Source organism: Haliotis rufescens, unplaced genomic scaffold, assembly GCF_023055435.1.
Source record: "Haliotis rufescens isolate VD_foot unplaced genomic scaffold, xgHalRufe1.0.p SCAF_3, whole genome shotgun sequence".
Classification (NCBI taxonomy): Eukaryota; Metazoa; Mollusca; class Gastropoda; order Lepetellida; family Haliotidae; genus Haliotis; species Haliotis rufescens.
This window is the reverse complement of record NW_025964001.1, coordinates 220244-243278: the sequence shown is the minus strand read 5'-3', so window position 1 is coordinate 243278 and position 23035 is coordinate 220244. Positions and strand designations below refer to the sequence as shown.

At 39.4% G+C, this 23035-nt stretch overlaps 1 protein-coding gene across 2 annotated transcripts in view; it reads left to right on the top strand.

Annotated features, from left to right (window-relative positions):
• Window positions 1-23035, top strand: part of LOC124140702 — a 67943-nt gene that overhangs the window by 24247 nt on the left and 20661 nt on the right. The window contains exon 4 of one of the 2 annotated variants that reach the window (XM_046508395.2): window positions 2429-2491. The exons of the other annotated variant lie outside the window; for it this stretch is intronic. Coding sequence (XP_046364351.1) covers window positions 2429-2491 — 63 coding nt within the window. The remainder of the gene's footprint in view (window positions 1-2428; window positions 2492-23035) is intronic. 2 annotated transcript variants of the gene reach the window in all.

Below are 23035 nucleotides of genomic sequence, written 5' to 3'. Positions count from 1 at the left end.
AATCAAGGGTAAAGTTATTTGAAGAATCTTGATTTTTATGAATACAAGGAAGATTCTATCCTTTCATTTGGCAACATAATTCCTAAAGCTTTGTCAACTAAACAAAAAAAACCCAGAAATATGACACTTTTATATCTTTTTAGCAACAAAGCACAAACAAATCTGGTCACAATCCCTCGAATCGGAGCACGTTTTAGATTTTCTTTCTTATTAAACAAGCAAGGGAATATGCTTTTAACAACAACACAAGGAAGTCAAGTTACACCAGTGTGGTAATTCTGTTAAAATGTTATTCCTGTCTGTTGTAAAGATTTTACATTTGATCTTTGTACGTGAGTCTTTGTGAAACAGTTTAAGTTGGCTGCTTGCCAGGAGAGCGACACAAGTTGATGTGTAATGTGTGTTGTCCTGTTCCATGGTGGAGAGCCTTGTTTTTGTCACCAGCTACTTATAAGCGGGACACAACAATGCCGCTTGCCAAGAGGGAGGGGGGAGGGAGGGGACTTCCCAGACTAGTCCACAGAGCATGCAGGACACTGTGACTGTTGAATATACCACTTATACCACAGTGTGTACTGATTAGTCTCTGAATCTGTTACTCTGTTACTGTTGAATATACCACTTATACCACAGTGTGTACTGAATACTCAGAATCCGTTACACTGTTACTGTTGTTTATACTGCTTATACCACAGTGTGTTCTCTCTAAATCTGTCACACTGTGACTGAGTCTAGTGGACTGTGACACAGGGCATTTGCAGCCTACGGAACGGAACTCTACACAAACTTGTGATAGTGGCACTGTAACCCAGGCTGATGCCACCTACAGAGAAGGTAGTACATGTACTACAAGCTTTAGATATCAGAGACTGTAAATGCTGGGTGGCAATGAAGCTGACAGAGCTAACGAGATGGGACAGAGGTCTGCTTCTGATGGGGAGCGGGGAGATTGTGGGGAATTCTTGACCTGTTCATTATGGCCCTATAAACCAGCAGTACTGGAAATCAGGCTAACTGATTCTGATGGAGTTTTGGTCCCTCTTTGGCAAGCTTGTAAATGGGAACATTATTTATGAATACTTGTTCAGTATTTGAGTAGGATTTGGATGGAAAGCTACATTACTACCAAGGCCATAATTGCCTCTTATTATGATTGACATAAGTGAACACTGTGGCTTAATGCAATAAACAAACAGCACAGGGAAATACTACAAATTTGATTCCGGCATGTCTTATTAAATGCTTAGAGATAAATATTCGTCTTCTGATCAGTCGGCAGAAGCAGGAGTTTATTGCAGTTACTGACCGATCCATATACCAAATATTTGGCCATTTAGAAGATTACAGCCTGGATAAATAGATAGTAAATCTTCTCCAATATTCTGAGATTGTCTTGTACTGACCAATCAGGTAACTTATTCATTTGCCTTGTTATTATGTTATTGATTTGTGATTCCAATACATGCACTGATATTTTCCTTAACAAGACAGGTTTAATGATTGAATTCTGCTTCAAGACACTGTAGAACCTAATCAAAAATGTTGGCCTGGTAGTCCTCTAATGACTAATATGATTTATTTAGAGTTTAAGTCCAGGCCTTTCTGTTATCTGATTACTCTAAAGAAACAATAAATTATAATATATATTATAAGTGTTTGTTTAAAGTAGGTCTTTCTTTAATATTTTTTTGTGAATCTTTTATTTCAAGAGTTTCATCTTTTGATAAAAATAAAACCCGTGAGGATCTGGGTTAGAAAAGGTCTTCAGCAACCCATGCTTTTTGTAAATGACGACTATGCTTGTCGTAAGAGGCGCTTAACATGATCGGGTGGCCAGGCTCACTGACTTGGTTGATGCATGTCATCGTATCCTAATTGCATGGATCGATGCTTATGATGTCAATCACTGGATTGTCTGGTCCAGACTCGATTATTTACAGACCCCCGTCATATGGTTGGAATATTGCTGAGTGCAGCATTAAGCAACAAACAACAAACAAATTTTTTTGAGTAAATAACCATATTATCTTCTAAAAATCTAGACAAGATTATATATTTTTTTGCAACATATCTCTTGGCATATTGGATATGAGATATGAGTACTGCTGTGCGGCAACAGGCAACAAACACTTAAAATGTGTGAGTGGTAGGTGCTACTGGAAGGACAACACATGCTCACCCTTTTGGTGAAGACCTAGAGTCATCACTGGTTTTCAGTGATCCATTCACAATCTTTTCATCACAGTTTTGCCTTTAAGGCCCAGTGGAATCTGTTTAGGCAGATAATTGACACTGATTTTCTCTGGCATTGATGTTTTATATGAAAGATTTTAGTCACAAATCAATAATCCCCAAATATGCAACTTTCTTAGCCTAGCCTACACATTTCAACGTGAAACAGCAAAGTCATATTTTCAATTTTTTTCAGAAAACATCTGTGAAGAAGCCATGTGTCCATAGTTTGAGCCGGCCCAAACTAGTGAAGATACGGGTAAGTGTACGATGTTGTAACGTAGAGGAGTTTGTGATGTAGCTGGTCCTCCAGTACAAAGGTTGTGACCTTGATCGACCATATTGGACATACTGTCTCATCTGTCTAGGCTCGACACTGCGTTAGCCTTTTGATGACAGCAGTGGGCGCGGGCATGCAAAGCATGTTTTGTACATGCCGAGTCCTGCTTGGGAGATTCTCAAATGCTGAAGACGCTTCAGGTAAACGCTTTCTGAAGATCCGCTGGAATATGAATATAATTGTTCCAATTGTCATGGTGAATTTTTGTCCTGCTCAGATGGTTGTCGATTTTAGGGGCCTGTTTTCCCTGTGGTATTTTTTGGTTGTGTGGTGAAAGATTTATTGTTCCATGTTAAATGTCAACATTTTGTTGTTGTCTTGATCCCGATCAAACAAATATGGTATCTGTACACTCATGGCAGCGAAGCTAGCCCTTGAAAATAGGATGGCATCCTTTGTGACGCTTTCCCATTATTCATAGAAAATAACTAGTGGCCAGGTGGCCATTATATAAACAGCTCCAGAGTCATTGTAGTCATTGTTGATGTTACACTCTGACTTGATGTGAAATGAAACTCCGCACCATACACAACATTCCTGTTTCATCGTTGTTCTGCTGTAGGGCAGTAGTATCAGTTGCCATGTTACAGTTGCCATGTTACAGTTGCCATGTTACAGTTGCCATGTTACAGTTGCCATACATACAGAGCTGATACTGGAGTGTAGGAGTTTGTAACTATATTTGAATAAAAGAAATTCCTCTGAGCTCATATTTTAATTTTTAAATAAAAGCAATTCCTCTGAGCTCACATGTAAGTAAAAGAGTTTGTAATTCCTTGTAGTAGAGCGCCAGTTGGCTTTCAAAGTCGTAAAGGCAGTTAAAATAGTTCTGGTGTTTGAAGGGCACTCTTAAATCATATCTTTTTTAGAAAAATACCTTGTAATGATATACATTATACAGAGCTGGTGATAAATGTTCTCTTGCAAAAGTAATCTGTGCAAACATTGGAGATTAGTTTATAAATATATCAGAGTAGTGCACTGTGGATTCATAAAGTACACCTGGAGATGAGAAACTGAACAGGATGTAAAGGGTCTCAATGAAAAGTAAGAAGACAGACTTTCTACATTGAAACCACTTATTATGTAGCTCATGGCGAAATGACATTCACTGAGTTGTAAGATAGATCACTAGTATTTAGGTTGCAAACCTAGACATTGTGTGAGTGCGCATTCGAAAACAAACACTTTTCTGTCCCTGGCGGTATTATTTTGAGATAAACAGGTGAAAGTTTCTTCATATCATCTAATCCATTAAATAATTAGATATGCAATATCAGATCAATTTGTGAACTTTTTTTAACTGTGTGATGTGGCTAAGTTTAACTCAATGTTAGGATCAGTCAAGAATCAATTATTTTTGAATTAGGAAATTACTTTCCATAGAAAGTATCTTACGATGCTGCTAATGAATTCTCCATTCAAGCAGCTTCAATAAAGATTGTTATTCTGGATTTGTAGCTGAAGAATTTGGTCATCAATATTTAGGTAGCTGTACTATAGTTACAGGTAGTGACTCTATGTTTGCTTTCTCCCTTAACGTAGCAAGACCTGGAATGATTTACACGCTAGTTGCCTGTTTTGTCATGTAACATCACCGATAATTGATTCCGCAGTGATCTGCGATTGTAACTGTTGGCGCTGAGCCAGGTGTCGCCTCAATTCATATGGATTTAGTGCTGTTGATGCTGCAGCGTCAAATACTGGCACTGTGCCAAGGTCAGTTATCCCTTAACATCGGAACACAAATAGTTTGAGACAGTGCTTGGTGGTCGCTGGTTGTTCAAAATCACAATTTTTAAAATCAACAATGTCATATTTTCTTTCTTTGTAATGTATAGGATGGATTCACAACGAGATTCCATTACAAAGTTAAGACATCCCTTGTGTTTGAATTGTACAATTATGAACACAGATTTTACTGATTTGGAGAGTAAATTTTACAGGTATTATTCGTAGTGTTTGATAGTGGTTTACTGGAGGATGTAATTTGAAAATAATCCATTCCGGTGCTCTTGCTGTGCACATGGGGGACAAACGTTTCATCAGCCTAACAAGGTTGGACGGTGGACCATTTCTCCCACAAAGAGGTTGTCGGCCATAAACTCCCAGCTCTTTCATACTGATGTGCTGCCTGAGTTTGGAATATTGAAAGGACACTGTCCCTATTCATGACTGATGGGGGCGTCCTCATCAAACACCATTGCATCGGTGTTTTCATGGAGGTGTTTAGCCAAGACTTCTTATTGTGTAAGGTAAAGCTGAGGATAGAAAGTAGCTAATTAAAGCTCTCGGGCTTGCATACTGGGGTAATATTCTGTTACGTGGTTTCAGCGCCCCCTAGTGTGCCAGCTTCAAAGGGGAGAATGAATGGGCTGCAACCACACTCCTAATGTAATAGACACATGGCTGGCCCATCGTACCAGCTGCCGTACCCTCTATTCAAGTTTCTGTCTCCATCAAACCCACTTTTTAAAAATTAAGTTTATGGGGAGGTGATATAGAAGGGAGCTTGTGTTATGTGTTGAAATGCAAGGTTTTCCATGGCTGTCAGGAGGGCAGTCCGCCTCTCCATTCCGTCACTGCACTTTAAGTTGTCAGGGCTAATGTTATGGTAATGGCCCTCTGTACGAGGGTAGATGCTATACACGTTTACACCGGCAGCTGATACTCAATGGTTTGGAATTACAAGTATTGAGAATCGGTCTTTATACTTTAAACCTTTAATAAGCATAAACCTGAGTGATTGAAACGACCACCCATTGGGGCAGAAGAGATGATAAAGCTTTCAGGTTGGAATTAATAGAAATATGGGGAAATACAACTTGTTGCTGTCGCTTTTTTGTTTTGTTATCTTGGGGAATATTTGATATTTTTTTCTTTTAAGTAAACCATGAAAGCTGGTGACTTTACAAGGCGTAGTGATGATAAGGACATTGGGTGAGTGTTTGCCCCAGGATCAGAGGACTTCCATATCCAATCTTGCTGTTTTCAGACAGCAGATTTACAAACAATCAGTAATGATTGTATCATGACAAACATGCACCAAATATGGTTGGAATTGCTGGAGGTCGCTTCACAGTTGCATGATAGTACAGACACAAGTACTGTGCCATGAACCCAGCTCAAGAAAGCGGAAATATTGTGCCAAGCAAATCACATGTGCACCACCCCGGAGCCCTTTGTTATGTTGACTTTGGCTCCTTGTTTGCTGTGAGGTCTCTCTTCCAAATCAAGCAGCCATCTTGGAAATGACAGCATGTCCACCGGTCACAATGAGTCTAGGTGCATGGACTGAGTCTATTACAAGTCTTTGAGGGTGTATTTTGGGCTATAGGTCTAATGTTTGTTGATTGGCTTGATGAGAAACGTATTGGCAAAATAAAAGGCTGTGTTGACATGGTGATTACTGCCACGTGAAGGACGATGGTGGGTTCCTGACCCCAAGAGGAGTTTCTGGTACATACTAGTTATGGAAGGCGCAGCCCAGACTCAACATGGCATTGCTGGGCTGGGCCAGTGTGTCTTGCCAATCACTACCCGATTGGACAAAAGCCTTCCAAGAAAGCCTCAATTGTGTCTTGAAAATGTGCAATATTATTTAAAGTTATACAAATAATATTTTCTGTTCTATGTGTGATTATCTTCTAATAGGCACAAAGCTATGCAATTAAAACATATCTAAAGAGTATCTATTTTTGTGTTATGAGAATTTGTGCAGTTACTAACATGACTGTTTACGATGCATTCTGCATCAGATTCACCCATTCTCCTTACCCATGTCTTCATTTTTTACGGGGTAAGGCGATAACTAAGTGGGTAGTGTAGTTGCTTGTCTCTCCTCAGGTACAGTTTGTGAGGTTAACTTGCCAGATGTGCCTGCATTGTTTGCTAGAAGCAATATAACACCCTTCAAGATCTGGGCCCACGTGCACAAAGTGTTCTTAGCGCTATGTTGATCGTATCTCCAATACTTTAACACAGGCTTACGATAGTCGCAGTGCTAATATCGTCGCAGTGCTAAGATCACTCATTTCTTGAAAACCCGGTCTCCTACACTTCTAGGGTGGGACCCTCCTATCATTAACTATCTTTACATTATCCCCCATTACACCCCTTAAGCCACATCCACCCCCTAAGCCACATCCACCCCTAAGCAATATACCCACCATCCTAAGCAATATACCCACCACCCTAAGGGACGTCATGATGAACATAAGAAGCTAATATCCTTGAAGAAAAAGCAATAACCGTGGAACTAATTGTAGAAAAGTCAGCCTTTTCTTGACATCTAATGAAAGTACACAGTAGTTGTGTATGTCTTCCTTCCTAGGGTCTTATTAAGGAGGTATGTATGGATTTGTGTGGAAATGTCAGAATGAATGTGTGTGCGTGTCTTTGTGTGTGTGCGTGTGCATATACCCTAATCAGACACGCTTCTTTCAATACGTTGTTGTTATCATTTCAGAAGCATGACAATAAGTTTAATTTGGCGTGAATGTCAAATATGAAAGTAAGCATTAAGCAGGGAAAGAAGTATATACAGCTTCAAATGAATCTGAAGTACTTATTATAGATAACCCAAGGTCATAACATACTATTTTGTATTGATACTTTGTGTTGTTATCCTGACTTATGTATCTGTTTATATAGTTTATAGAATGTTGCCACTGTTTCTACTTGGAATGTATAGATGAATATAATCTTGTTTCTTGTATCTCAGGGTAACCTCCATTGCAGGAGTAGTATTTAGTGTGAGGTGTTCTTAATGTAACCTCCACTGCCCAGCTCATGGTGGGTTCCAGATGTGATCAGGAAAACCTACACATACATGCATGCATGCATCGGTGTCAGCATTTAGCTGCTTCCTGTAAAAAGAAAAAATGTTTTTTTTTGTATTTTTTCCTTGTAAATATTTGAACATTTTTATCAAAGATGGGAAGGTTTAAAAAAAGTTTTTTTTAACGAAGAAATTTGTATGGAGTTTGTAATCTCATTGTTGACATTTTGACTCACATGTAGTTATTTAAGTGGCTTCTCAGAGAACCCCAGTCTGCTATGAGTTGTCTGGATAGTGGCACCAAGTTAGGGTCCACGGCTGAATGCGAATCAGGCTGGATGTCAGTGTGTCCAAGCGGGAGGATTTAGCTCTTTAATATGGCAGATTGAACAGTCCCATGGAGCTTGGAAACTCTGGTGATACTTTAAAAAATATTGTTAAAGGATGACTGGCCCCAAGAGAAAACTCACTGACAAGATAGTAAATGAAAATTTAGAATTTATTAGTATCCTTCCTGGGATGAGATGAAGAGGAATAGAAACTAATGGAAATATACTATGCCTTCAGCTGCTAAATGCAGTCATGGCCCAAACAATGTCAAATAAAAACTTGATCAAATTCGCAAAGATTTTTAATCAACCAAGATTAGCTAATATGTTGGTTACATACGTTTTTTAAGTCTATGTCTGACAACCTGGCTGTCTGTATAAATGTGCAGGCTTCCATTGTGCACCATTTTATGCAAGCTAAATGTTGAAGCACGAGAATATGTATCTGGAACATGTTCAAATGTTTCTGAGATAAATGTCTTGCTACAACAAGTGCCTTCTTTTTGTGTTCGGCACTGCCGATTTTGAAGGGTAGTTCTTTATGTCGTGCCTGCAGCTATTTGCAATATGGCAAGTGTTTGTACTTATCAGTTTACCTATAGTCTGTTTATTCTCAAAGAGCACATTTGTCAAAATGAGATATTGTTTTTACACACATATTTTTTTATAATCTTTACCAACATATATACTGAACAGAAAAGTTAGGGAATAAATATTTTTGGGGATTGATTGAAGAATGAGCATACAATTTCATAAAAATATCCCCCAAAATAGTCACGATCCCTAACTTTTTTTATTCAATATTTTTAGAATCAATATTCATTATTTAAAACCTCTTTTTGTATGTAATTATGCATATGCAACAGAGGCCTGTGGCATGTGTAGGTTTCCTTATGCCCTTGAAGCACCGTGACTCAACCAGAATATGATAACTCCGGTCAATTCTTCGTAACTGATTTCCAGTAACACCTGTTCTCTGGACATTTGCTTAAATGCGTGGGTCCCACCTTCAACATGTTTTTCAGGTTTTTTTCTCTGAGCATGTCGGCGAATTGCACCATAATCAATACTGTCAACATAGTACCGGTTGTATTCACATCTCTTGTCAGGGCTGTGATGGAGTGACGGCCATGTAATATCTATGTCAGCTATTGCGAGTATCAAATGGGAATCTCGAGCATCATTGAATACTGCGATAAATTACCGCCATATTTATTAATGTCGTTTTCAGTTAAGGAAATATTTCAAGTAGGGGAGTATCTGGTTATAGTGTTATAATTTTATTGACGTCCCAAATATGCTGATTTGAAATATCTTTTGCAGCATCATGATATTCATGGACAGCAATCTTTTCTGGCCCACTATATGTTTTGCTTGTCCATGAAGTATCACATTTGTATATGTCTTACAATAGACCGTCCTTTATGTGTTTGGGTGGCAATGAAGCTTCTCAAGCATGTATAATTTAGATCGACTTGCTTGTATCACCAGATATTTTGTTCAATGAAAACAGCAGTGGCATGTCACATTTTACTTTTCAGCTTCAACTATCAGACATTTTAACCCCGGAACAACTGGGATTTTGTGGAGGATAATGATTTCATGAATGTTGTACTTGTTGAAAGGGTTTATTGATGTGTTGAATATTTTCCAGTCAGTCTTTCAAAACCTCAAACATACCTAAATAATTTGAAATTCATAAGTACAGTCTTGTCTCTTTAATGAGATGTTTTAAGTGCATTATTTTACCCGCGACAGTTGGTGGGATGACAACAGAAGCGGTAGAGCTTGACACGACTGTTGTTGGATAGTCATAATTTAAATTAGATCGGACAACATAATAGGATGAAATCCTCCTCACAAGAGACAAGGCCAGAGGGTCTAAAAATCTCAGCAAGCCAATGCCCCAAGTAATTTCATGTCCAATTGATCAGCAAAAGGTCCTGGATTCACCCTGATGGACACGGGAGGTTCATTGCCTTGATTGTCCCAGTGGCTGGAGTCAGTGTGGGACAAAGCTCCCACCCACTTCCCTGCTCCGTAGTCATCCCCCGGATGTTGGCCAAGTCCAGAGGAGGAACTCTCCACTGTCCTGTGGCCATTAAACTTACCTTCAGCCTGAAATTGGTCTTGAGAAGCCTCATTACTTTGTTTGGTACTAATTATATAGGGAAAGGCATCAGTAAGTTTGGTTCCTTGTGGAAAAGTATCATGGCTTTCCTTGGTACTAATTATATAGGAAAAGGCATCAGTAAGTTTGGTTCCTTGTGGAAAAGTATCATGACTTTCCTTGGTACTAATTATATAGAAAAGGAATCGGTAATTTTGTTCCCTTGTGGAGAAGCCTCACAACTTTACTTGGTACTAATTATAAAGAAAAGGAATCGGTAAGTTTGGTTTCTTGTGGAAAAGTATCATGACTTTCCTTGGTACTAATTACAAAGAAAAGGAATCGGTAAGTTTGGTTCCTTGTGGAGAAGCCTCATTACTTTCCTTGGTACTAATTATAAAAAAAAGGAATCGGTAAGTTTGGTTTCTTGTGTGTCAGTGTTAATTATATGTATGATTTATAAGACATGAGTAGTTGAATCCACCAGTGCGTGGGTGAGTGCTCAAGTTACAGTGGTTTAAGTTGTTTGTTGACATCAACAATACCTTCATGAATTGTTTATACTGGTATTTAACATATGGAGGCCTAGGTACTATTCTGCACATGTTGGAGTGCAGTATGATCAGTTGTGAGGGATGTTGTAACTTCAGCAGATTTATGTCACGTGGAAGGCCAAGGGCGACCAAGCTCTTTGTTTGATTCAACAACCCAAGAACAGTTCCTTTTTGAAAAGTGTTCCAGATCTTGAAAGTGGTTTTAGCGTACTGTGCATAAGTTGTCTGAATAGATGACCTGTGGATTGCCAAGAGCTCATTGTATTTACAGCCCCTTTGAGTTGACCCAATTTTCAGGTCGTCGCATTTCCTCACCATAGCAACTTTTCACAATCATAGGAAATATGGCTTTATAGATTTATTTTTCTCTCAATAACGCTCTGCCAATAAAACATACTCGACCTCTTTATCAGGTGGGATGGGGTAAACCTCCTTATTAGAATAAACAGCTAGCACTTAGTCTCTTTTGGGTGAATTTGACTTTATGGATATATGCAGATATATTCACTGATAAACAGTTGTAAAGTAGTGTTTATTTCCAAATAAAGTTGACATCCTCATACCAAACATCACAAAAATACCATTTATCTTTGATATTGGTCAGTTTACGGTCTCTAGAGATTTGATACCAAGGTTTGTTCATGTTGACTCTTGGTGTTTTATTACATTGTATCATTTATGAGACTGGATAATGAGAGGATTTGCCAGGATGGTATTAAAAAGGTTATTATTTCATTTGATGATAGTGAGCTGCTTCAAACCAAAAGCCTACTGTTAACTGTCAGACTGGTATTCATAAATTATTCCTAATGAATTTTATGTTTGTATGCTTGGAAGTTAACTTATTTGACATAAGGATGCAAAACAGCAGCCTCCTCCTCCTCCTCCTCTTCCTCGAAGTGACCTTGCCTTCACCACACACATCAGTTAACACAGCACTGAGTGGTATTTGCTTTGTTGGCAGAGAAGACTTAAGACTGCATTTTGGTACCTGAAACAGTCCATTAATTTTTTATTGCACCTAATGTAGCTGCCAAGAAATCATTCAGGAATTTCTTTTAATGTTGCTTTTGTACCTTACAAAACAGCCCCTGCCATAGTAATCTCAGTCAAGGGCATTTTGCTGGAAATAGGTGTCGAGTTTTTTGGCTTAAAAGTTTGCGTGTATGTGACATGTTCAGTAGTCATTGTGACAGAGGCAAGATCGTGGGTAGATAGATTATAATTAATATTCTCTCTGTCTTCCTAAATCACACTGTCTGTTGACGATGTTGCTAAGCTGTTTTGCAGCCTTGGTAAACATCCAATATTAAAGGCAGGAAAATATTTTTGAAAGGAGAATCATTTACAAAAGCATTAACAAAGTGATGAAATTTTCCTTTTGTGAACACATTTGATATTGACAACAAAATATTGAACCTTTAAGCTGACAATGTGTGGGGTGTGATTTCACTCTGGGCTGTGTGTGCTTAGCACTGCATGATGAGTTCCCGCTGCCACTGGCGAGTAAATGCCAGTATTATTTCTGTCTAATGACCTTCACCTTGCCGGTGTGTTCTGTGTAGACCGAGTGTGTGAGAGAGAATTAAATTTGTAATTACATGAATTTCTTAACAAAGCGTCATTCATGGTTGATAGGCATAGTTGTTTTGGGATATATATAGCCTTCCTTTATTGCATAGATGTTTTGGGATATATATAGCCTTCCTTTATTGCATAGTTGTTTTGGGATAAATATAGCCTTCCTTTATTGCATAGTTGTTTTGAGATATATATAACCTTCCTTTATTGCATAGTTATTTTGGGATATATATAGTCTTCCTTTATTGCATAGTTGTTTTGGGATATATATAACCTTCCTTTATTGCACAGTTGTTTTGGGATATATATAGCCTCCCTTTATTGCATAGTTGTTTTGGGATATATATAGCCTTCCTTTATTGCATAGTTGTTTTGGGATATATATAGCCTTCCTTTATTGCATAGTTGTTTTGGGACATATATAGCCTTCCTTTATTGCATAGTTGTTTTGGGATATATATAGCCTGCCTTTATTGCATAGTTGTTTTGGGATATATATAGCCTTCCTTTATTGCATAGTTGTTTTGGGATATATATAGCCTTCCTTTGTTGCCGTATGAGGATAAGAAGGAATAGTCTGTTTGCATGGGTAAACTTGATAATTCTCCAGGGTGATATGTGATCTATCACCGACAGTGTTAGCAGTGAATGTGGTTGAGGAAAACAGGAAACATTCATCATAGACTTGTTCTTGCAAAACTACAAGTCTTTTATACTCCTCAACATTTGCTAAGGACCACACCTTTGACTTAAGATGACTATTTTGGTCCTCGGCAAATGTTGAATAGTATAGAATGAAAGTTGATTTCTTCATTGTCTACAGCAACAATCATCCAAGTCCACTGTAAAGACTGTATGGTGTAACCTTGACAACATTGTGTAACTTATGCTGTTCCTTACTTCATGTCTTCAACTATCAGGGCCCACGTGTACGAAACATGTCAGCACTTTGTCTGCTGTAAGTCTAAGATAAAATGGTTTAATTTTATGTATACACCAGAGACGCCTGGGGCCAGGCATGTTCAGTTAAGACATGTTGTGCTCTGAATTTGCAATTATAGATGAACATTTTGGAGAAAGCTTTAAACAGTATGTTAAGGCTGTGGTAGTAGCACTCTCTGAAAAACATTTTGAAATATGACTTGGAAATTGATACCTAACAGATGTATGGAGAGTGTTGAAACATCTATGGGAGTATAGGAGTGTAGATATAGGAGTACGTGTGTGATGTCACAGCAGTGGTAATATGTCAGGTGTATAGAGACAACAGCCTAGAAACATCTATGTTGAGGTATAGGATTACATCTGATGTCATGACAGTGCCCCCCCCCCCCCCCCCATTTTATCAGGTGTATAGAGACAACAGCCTAGAAACATCTAAACATCTATGTTGAGGTATAGGATTACATCTGATGTCATGACAGTGCCCCCCCCCCCCCATTTTATCAGGTGTATAGAGACAACAGCCTAGAAACATCTAAACATCTATGTTGAGGTATAGGATTACATCTGATGTCATGACAGTGCCCCCCCCCCCCCCATTTTATCAGGTGTATAGAGACAACAGCTTAGAAATATCTATGTTGAGGTATAGTACTATGCCTGATGTCACAACAGTGCCCCCCATTTTATCAGGTGTATAGAGACAACAGCCTAGAAACATCTATGTTGAGGTATAGGATTACATCTGATGTCATGACAGTGCCGCAATTTGCGTATTCCTTTGTTTCTTTCCTTCGGCATATAATATTTGTACAATGGCATCTACTGGAGGAAACATTTGAATGATCCCCAACTTGAGATGGTTGCTGTATGTTTACCTTATCTGTCATGGGTGAGCAAAGCCTGACAAAGACTTAAGGTCTCCTGGTCACTTTAGCACTAGCTGCCCCCAACAGGCTGGACCCAGGACCTTGAAAACCGATCCTACCCAATCCTACCCGCCTTCAAGCTGACCTATTAGGTGAAACGTGACCAGGGCTATTACACCGACCATGACCAAACGTAAGCTTATCTGGAAGCCAGTGTAATAATACCTTCTCTGTGTGCAGTACTTTGTTTTAATGTGAACCTGGTGACCTGCAGTACTTGTTATGATGCTACAGGACTGACATTTCCATTTCTTTCTCTTATTCATGTGGTGGCTTGGTGGAACGGAAGCCATTCTTTCTTCATCTTATGAAATATCTATTTCTGACCTGAACTTAAATGTTAGTTTATGTTGTATTTATTAAGTGCAAAAGATAAGATAATTTCAATTCAGGAACGTAATGTACTATTGAAATGTCATCTGTGGAATGCCGTACGATAATCAGGCTTCAGTAGTTCATGAAATGTATTGGTTCAAAACTGAGGTTCGAAACTATCTGCATGAAGGTGTAAAAATAACTACCGGTATGTATCTTGGAGGAGGATGTCAAATCCATGGTCCCATATGGGATGAGGATAGACCTACATCTAGTCTCTTAAAGGAACATATCTTACAGAAAAAAACAGTTGTAATTATCTTAATAAAAATATAATGAAAAGGATCTTAGAGACTCTCTTCATTTTCAGATACTGCAGTAATCTAGACTTGCCAAACATTATGGGCTGTATTGGGTATATGTGTGTCACGGTCTGTATGACAGACTAGTGTGGGAATTCCCATGCTGGCTGTAAGAGGCGACCAAATGGATCAGGTTGTCTGGTTACATACTTGATTATTTACATGCTGTGTTGATAAAGCTGGAATATTGCTGAGCACAGTGTTAACCAACAAAACAACTACAAGTCCATGGTAGAAAACACGTTACTTCTTCATCAAGGAAGGTTAAGATGTCATATTTAGATGACATGTAGATGGCATGCTGCATACACATAAACATTAATAAATAGTTTCAGGTGATAATTGATTGTGATCGATTATTGGCTTATGTTACAAGTAACATGACCCATGGCTTTGGGCTATAAATGCCTTTGTCAAATTGGCACACAGTTTTATTGAAGCATTAGTTGCAGCACATTGTCAAGGAGGTGACTGTTGTTTGGGATTGATTCTATGGATACCTTTAACAGCTTCTGAGTATTGGGGAGGGGGGGGGCTTGGGGCTAATGGCACTTGTGGGAGAGAGGGGAGGCAGGGTGATCGCCCCCGCTGGCAAGGTTGACCCATTGGAATGATGGTGATAAGTTTAACACCGCTGTAATCTTTGTCTTTTATCATATTTGTTGTGGGACAATCATCCATCAACACTAATTGGTCAGTTTATATTGGCATTCAGCCAACAACTGGATAAAATCTATCTGCTGAGTTAGCCCAGTATCAGAACAGATACACCTTTGGCAGAATGAGCTCTGTGCTGCTTTGCTCTGGAAAGATGGAAGCATGTTGCTCTAGTGTAACATTTCCGGAGTTGGCTTATTTATAGGGCAGTATTCCTGGACATTTTCGGTAATTTGGTGCTAATTTGCTGTTACTGCCAGCATTGAAAAATACGACATAATGAGGGAATACACCCTCGTAACAACCACCCACCCTCTGTCAGCTGTGATATTTGATATCAACTTATATATGGCATCGGTGTTGGTGAGAAACCTTCTTGACAAAAGCAATAAACTTAATCCAAACATGTCAATGAATCAACAGTAGGTAATTCTGATAATACAGCTGGTATTTCTCATATGATACTGTAAATATTTTAACACTGTTTTTTCTTGTGAATTTTCAAAAGCACGATGCTACATTGTGAGATGAATTTACAATGCACCTCAAAATGAACATACATAAGTGATTAATTACTGGTATTTATTTCTGTTATAACCTGGAAGAATGTTGGATAAATAATGTATAGTGCGAGCTATAGAAAGCTGTTCGATAAATAATGTAAGAGTGCAAGCTCTAGAAAGCTGTTTTAGTATTTATTGGCATTTGTTCTAGATGACAACTTTCTCATTTAAGTTTGATAGTATCAGGACTTGTGAGGCCAAAAACAGAAAGCGCCATGATATGGAAGGTAAACGATGTATGGTTGTCGATGTATGGGTGTCGCTGCTTGACCTTTCATCCACCATCATAGTCAGTCTCTTCTCGTCAGGTTCAGACAGCAGGAGAAATAATTGTATATTTTTGGAGATGATAACGTTTGTTATTTCGCCTGTAATATTGACCAGAGTGTTGGTCTTCTGTTCTTTAATGAGCAGTGGTGTATTTTTTCAAGAAGTTATATGCCTGTGGTCTATGAGGGGGAAATATGCTTAGAGTAAATATTTATTATATACTGACATATTGATAACATCTCTCAGCGAGTTGATGTAGGCATCTTGTTAAAATGTGCCGGCTTCTCATCCCCATTATGAAATAGGAAGCGACATTTACAGCTACTCTACCTAGCCGATAACCCATTTCTCAGGGTGGTATTGTTGCTGGAATTGATGCTGGCTATCTCAAGAGTTCTTCTCTGGAAGGTGATGAACATACCGAAGATGACTGAAAGTGTGTTTGGTGGTTATACATGCGTATTGCCCGGTTCTGTGATTGCAGGCCATGCTCAAGGGGAAAAGTGGCCAGTTATTACCTGGAGTTGGATTTCATGGATCATAAAAACATCGTTCTTATTCCATATACTTCAGATAATTGCTTGAGTCCATGTTGGTGATAGTTAGGGTGACATATAAGCATCTGGTTAACCATTCATACTCACAGGTGTTTGGTTGATGCCCAGGCAGACTGAGTGTGTTGGGTTTTACGACTCCAATTTCCAACTATACCAATGGGGGGGGAGGGAAGAGACACCAGAAATGGGCTTCACACATTCCCACTTGGGATTTTTTAAACCAGGGTCTTCAACATGGTGGGCTAACTTGATAAGAAAGATAATGTTATGTGCATTATGGTGAGAAATGTCTTCTTAAAAAGAAGCCTGTATTTGGTCATTTCGCATTTCTTTGTGTTCACTGTATGGATGGATGGATGGATGGATCAAAATGTTTTGTCATTTAAAAGATTGCATCTGTACTGTTCTTGTTCTTTCTGCAATAAATATTATCTTATCTTATCTTGTCTCATGGAATTTCACAGCAGATGGAAGTTAATTGTTTTGTTGGTAAAATAATAAGAGTTATATTGTATATTATACATGCCCACTTTGAGCCAGTTGAAACAATTCAAACATTGGCCCCAGTGTGAGCAGAGTAACAGTAGCCCCCACATGGCACTGATAAGGATGTTTTGTGAGTTATTGTGTGGCTGGCTTCATTACCAAAGACTCCTCACTGGTAACGGTAGGCTGACACTGGCACTGATAGCAATCACATGCCGCTAGTCGGCCAGGACGCATACTGTAGCTCTCAGGCAGGACCACTGCGCCCTTATAGCTTGTCCTTGTCACGGCTAGGCATTGCCTGCCTCAAGTTATGTCAGAACTATGCAACCACTATGACAGAACCACTGCCACCACTATGACAGGACCACTGCCACCACTTTGACAGAACCACTGCAACCACTATGACAGGACCACTGCCACCACTTTGACAGAACCACTGCCACCACTTTGACAGGACCACTGCAACCACTATGTCAGAACCACTGCCGCCACTATGACAGAACCACTGCCGCCACTTTGACAGAACCACTGAAATCACAATGACAGAACCACTGCCACCACTATGACAGAACCACTGCCACCACTATGACAGAACCACTGCCACCACTATGACAGAACCACTGCCACCACTATGACAGAACCACTGCCACCACTATGACAGGACCACTGCCACCACTATGACAGGACCACTGCCACCACTATGACAGAACCACTGCCACCACTTTGACAGAACCACTGAAACCACTATGACAGAACCATTATAACAGAACCACTGCCACCACTATTACAGAATCACTTTATACAATAAAGAAGTTGTTATCGATAATACTCCTTGTGATAGGGTAAAAGCATACACTAACGTTATTACCACATTACCTGGTGGGCCTGAATCAAACTCCATTTGAAATGAGACGCGCCGATTTGGCTTGGTAGCGCACGGCACAGATGGGTCCACCCAAGACAGGAACACCCGGCACAGCCCAGAGCAGAACGCACCGACTATAGACCCAGGTTATGCTAATCCTTATTGTCATCATTACATTTTGTAATGAAATTTTTTATTTCTAGTCAATACAGCAAAAGTAACCCGCACCATGTGTTGTTTCAATTATTAGAAATTGCATTGGATACAGGTTGGTTAATATAGTGACACCACACAGACATTAACTCTGATCATATATTTCGGGGACTGGAACGTGTGTTTGAAATGTTACATGCATAATTGTATCATCAATGTGACAGGGGCCATGGGTACCTCAGTCGTCTTAGTCACAGCAATTCACTGTGAAACACCTAGGATTGTTGGTTTGAATCCCAGTTGCCGGATTATGTTTCTAGGCTTGTCAGCACCATACCGATACCCGTGGGTTTCACCAAAGTGGTAACCTACATCACTTCTGGCTTTCTTCCCACTTTAAGCTGACAGTCCATGAGATAACGGGACTACTTTTGAAAGCTACGTTAAGCCCAGCTCACTCATCAATGTAGCGATAGTACACCGACTGTACCTTGATCAATAGAGTTGGAAATAGATATGAAGCCATTATTATTAAAAATGTATATAAGCCATAAACATTGTCGAGTATCATATATGGTTGTATACAATAAATTCTCCATGTCCATGCAAAGAAAATGTGCCTCTCCTCCCTAGCAATATAATCATAGCAATATTTGTATTCTATTGTGTATGTCAATGTTTAATTAGTCATGTTAATTGTTTTTTTGTACCCTGCCCCCTGTGGATGTTTATGTACAATAAATATTCTTCTTCTTCTTCTGTCTATAAGAAGTCACTGAGAGAATTGTCTCTATATCTAGTGTGTTCACTATATCACCAAAAAGTTATTTATCTGACAGGTGAATACAAACACTTGCTTTCTTTCAAACCATGTACTTACTTTCTTCCATGAGTATATGGTACGGAGATTCCATAAGAGACATGTTTCTACTAATATGTAACGTTTACCTAGTAATCATGTAGGGCCAAGAACAAGTGCTACCTAATTGTGTACCAGTAAAACTTAATCAAAAAAAAGTTTGCCAAAGTAGATTTATCAGGATCATCGCCAGCATCATCTCCAACTTCCCGCCTCATCGCCAACATCCCTGCACAGTAAACAAATAGCACCCAAGGTCTTGTCTCTTACTAATAGGCATAAAGTTGCTTATGTCTACAAATACAAAACAGCTGTCGGTGAGCCGTTTTTACCCAGTAGTTGGGTTTGCGAGCGGGTTTCCCACGCTCTCAGAGGTGAACTTCTCTAACGCAATGCTCCTTGTGCCTTCAGTTTATGGTCCTGGTGTATTCCCTCGTTGAGGTGAGGCAAGCCACTTGTCATAGGGGAGGGGGGATTGGGGAGGAAAGAAGCGCACTCCTCAACAATTCTACAAATCTGGTAATTCAGTTTCGCCACAAATCCATACCGGTGTCCATCTTGAGGTTCATGTCCCCCTCCTGAAACAATATGTATGTAACCGTATTGTCTTGTTGAAGCTGTTTTAGCCAGAAAACAGTTCCTTGCCGTGTGAAACCTAAATCAACATGCATCGAAACCTGGTATTTTGTTTATCTGCTGTGATGACCACATGGGTTCCATGTGCTGTACTTCCACATCCCCATTTCTCTATCACATCTACATATTTCCCTCATTGTATTATGTGCAGGGGTGCGAGGGGAATGTTAATTCACCTTTCTTGCCCCTTGATGAAACCCATGATACGTCCGGGTAATCTTTGAATTTTGGTGCCAAAAGCCTGCCGCTTTTATGAGACCAGTTCATGCATTGGACTATACGTTCAGAGGGACCACTGCTGGATACCCATGTCCTTGGTACATCAGAACCACATGGTCCCACAAGTGTTCCTGGTTGTTGATACTGCCGCCCCCACAAGATACTGTTACCCCCAGGGCACGCTGCCCACTCATTGTTCATTGATACAGAGGCCTATACTTCAGAGAGGTCCATTGAATGGTAGACTTGCATAAGTCTCTTAGGCAATAATTATTAGTCTAAGTCACAAGTTCTAGATTATGTAAATAATAAAAACAAGTTGTCCCTATAAGAGTCTTGAGTCTTGTACTGTCCACATACCTAGAATTGCCTATTAGGAGGATAGAATTCCATGGACTTTTCTTTATGACAGCCTTGGAGCAAGGCTAATTCAATAGAACAGATAAAACTTGAAAAGAATTTGGTACAGAATTGTTTTCAGGGGAATACTTATACAATGTAGATAAATATATTACCTGTAATAGATTTGTAGACAGACAATTGAAAGACATATGATGTAGAGAGAGCTATTGATATACATAGAAAAATATATGTGAGATATAAAATCAGCATTTATAATGTTGGTAAACATTTCTGAGATTTTCTGATGAAAAATGTTTGTGAACCTTGAATATTGACCATAACAGTTTTCAGCAAATAGAACCAGGTATGCATTCCATGAAAGCAGTGGTAACATTAAATTTTCATTATTGATGTAAAGTGTCCTATCTCTAAACCCAATTACCCCAAATCTCCAGGATCAAATTTTTGTTTCACTGCACATCTACTGAAATATTTACTAATACTTAAGTGAATATGTTCTAGGGACATTATGATTAATAATTCATAAAGTTTTGTCTTTTGGAGGAATGTTGATAAGAAAAGAAAACACATTTTGTTATTTTTTTCTAATGACCTGCCTATGTTCTTACTTATTTCAACATTGCAAATCCAGTGGTTTCAGAAGTTTCAATTTCTTGTATGGGTTTGTGATCCTTGAAAGTCCCTTGACCAATTGATATCTGGTTTGAATATCAGAGTAGCTCTTTATTACGATTCTTAGTTTGTCAGGACCTGTAAGTGATCATTTATGGCTTTCCGTCCCCATGAACATGCCCTGATGTGTCTGAAATACTGGTTAAAGAAGCAACAAACTCAAATCACTCACTCACTCACTCACTCACTCATGACAGGTGATAACCTAGATTTTGTGCTTGAAAAAAGTAATACATGTAATTGTATTGGCAGGGAACATCTCAAATTATTTAGATTTGTAACCTGAGTTATTGTGAATGGACTGTTTGCTGTCTGTGATCCAGGCAGCACAGATTGCTTCATGATCTGCTGGTGCTGGTGGTGCCATAGTTATATGAGGATGTGGCACCTTCAAGGAGATGAGTAGCACACATTTGGTGGAAAAACAGAAAATGTTCATTTTCCCATGCCATGCAGCGCTGAGTTCACCCTCTTCCCATGGCAGGAGGATATTCCGATGAGCTAAGGTGCTTCTTGCAAAGACAGTAATGCTGTAAAAACAAGCTCATCTCTGCGATGTTCAACTTAATGGAATCATTTGCTCTGAAATGGTGATACTTCTTGTCAGATAACGACGTTTAAAAGCAAGGGAACGTTTAAGATGTTTCACAGGGGATGACATCATGGGCATTAATTACTTGTTTTTTTGTGTGGGAAACTCAGCACACTACTGTTTCTCATGGAGTCAGCTATTTATCTGTCTGCAGGCATATCATATCTATTGCTAGCTTCAGATAACTGTAGGTCTTGGAAGTAAGACTGAAGTTTCTGTTTGGTTTTGATACAGATCTGATTTAGAAGCTCGTAAACAATATTGAATCTTTCCATGAATATTATATCTCTGTTGACCTTTGGAATATATTTAATATACAGACATTACATGTGTCAATGAGTTATATTGTGATATGATGAAAGATTTCAGTAATTCATGAAACAAGCAACAATTTTTTATGTCTTCTTTGGTGTTGGAATATTAGGTGTATCTGTCCCAGCAGGTTTGACAGGTAGAGAAGATGAGTTGGAGATAGCCCTTCGGGGATTCCACTCGGCTCACTATTCAATCCCTTCAACATTTCCACTTGATGAGGGGCGGTCTGGTGGCCTAGTGGTTAAAGCATTCGCTCGTCATGCCGAAGACCCGGGTTTGATTCCCGACATGGGTACAATGTGTGAAGCCCATTTCTGGTGTCCCCGCGCCTTGATATTGCTGGAATATTGCTAAATGTGGCGTAAATCAATACTCACTTTGTAAGACATTTATTCTAACGTAGATTCTGTAGTAACTGCAGCCCTGTGGTACTGATATGGAGCTATATGGTCTGTGTGTGTATCAATAACACTGAGTGGGTATTCTGAGGGGGTTGTCTCTATTGTATGTAGCCATCGGTTGGTGCTATAGAAGGTAGTCACTATTGTAACAGGTTGCCGGTCAAGTCTCTGTTGGATTCATGGGTTTGTGATAGCTTCAGTATTGGGACAGCCCTACGGGGTGACAAGGATGACCCATAACAGAGAGAGTCCTCCAGGGTTTCAATGGGATTTCACAGTGCCCCTTTTAGCAGACAGCTCATCAGGGCATCTATAAGTTGTCCGATGGAGCCCTAGATGTCACTAATGGAGGCCCTGTAGGCCTGATTCCTGAAACAGGTGCTTGTATGATGTCACGATTAGGTGCAACAGATGCCCTCTCTGATGACAGTAGGAACATAGTGCCGTTGTATGTAGTCCTTCAGATACAATTTGAAATGATCACTTTGTAGACAAGCCATGGCACCCATCACATTCCATTCACATCATTTTAAGTGCTGACATTTCTCTTTCAAGATCATCTTAGCTATCTTTCATTATTATTTTTTTAATAATTAGGCAAGTCATATTTTTTGTCTTTGATAATGACACTAACAGCTGCATTAACCGGTGGCAGAGTGATGATTCCGACAGCATGAAGCTGATATGATCTGACACTGAACTTGGCACAGGCTTCAGTAGCATTGTGTTGTGCTTTGCTTGGGTATAATTAGTGATGTAGCAGCACTAGGAATCCACCTCCGCAGCCACTCCCCCTTATGGTGGTGGAGATGACCTGAACACACGGGATAAGATAAACCCATATACATTGCCTGATGGGCTTACCAGAGACCTACCTTACACTAGGCCTGGAGTGTGGGAACTGCTCAGTTGAAAGCAACTCATTATAACATTGTTAGTTATGAAGACGA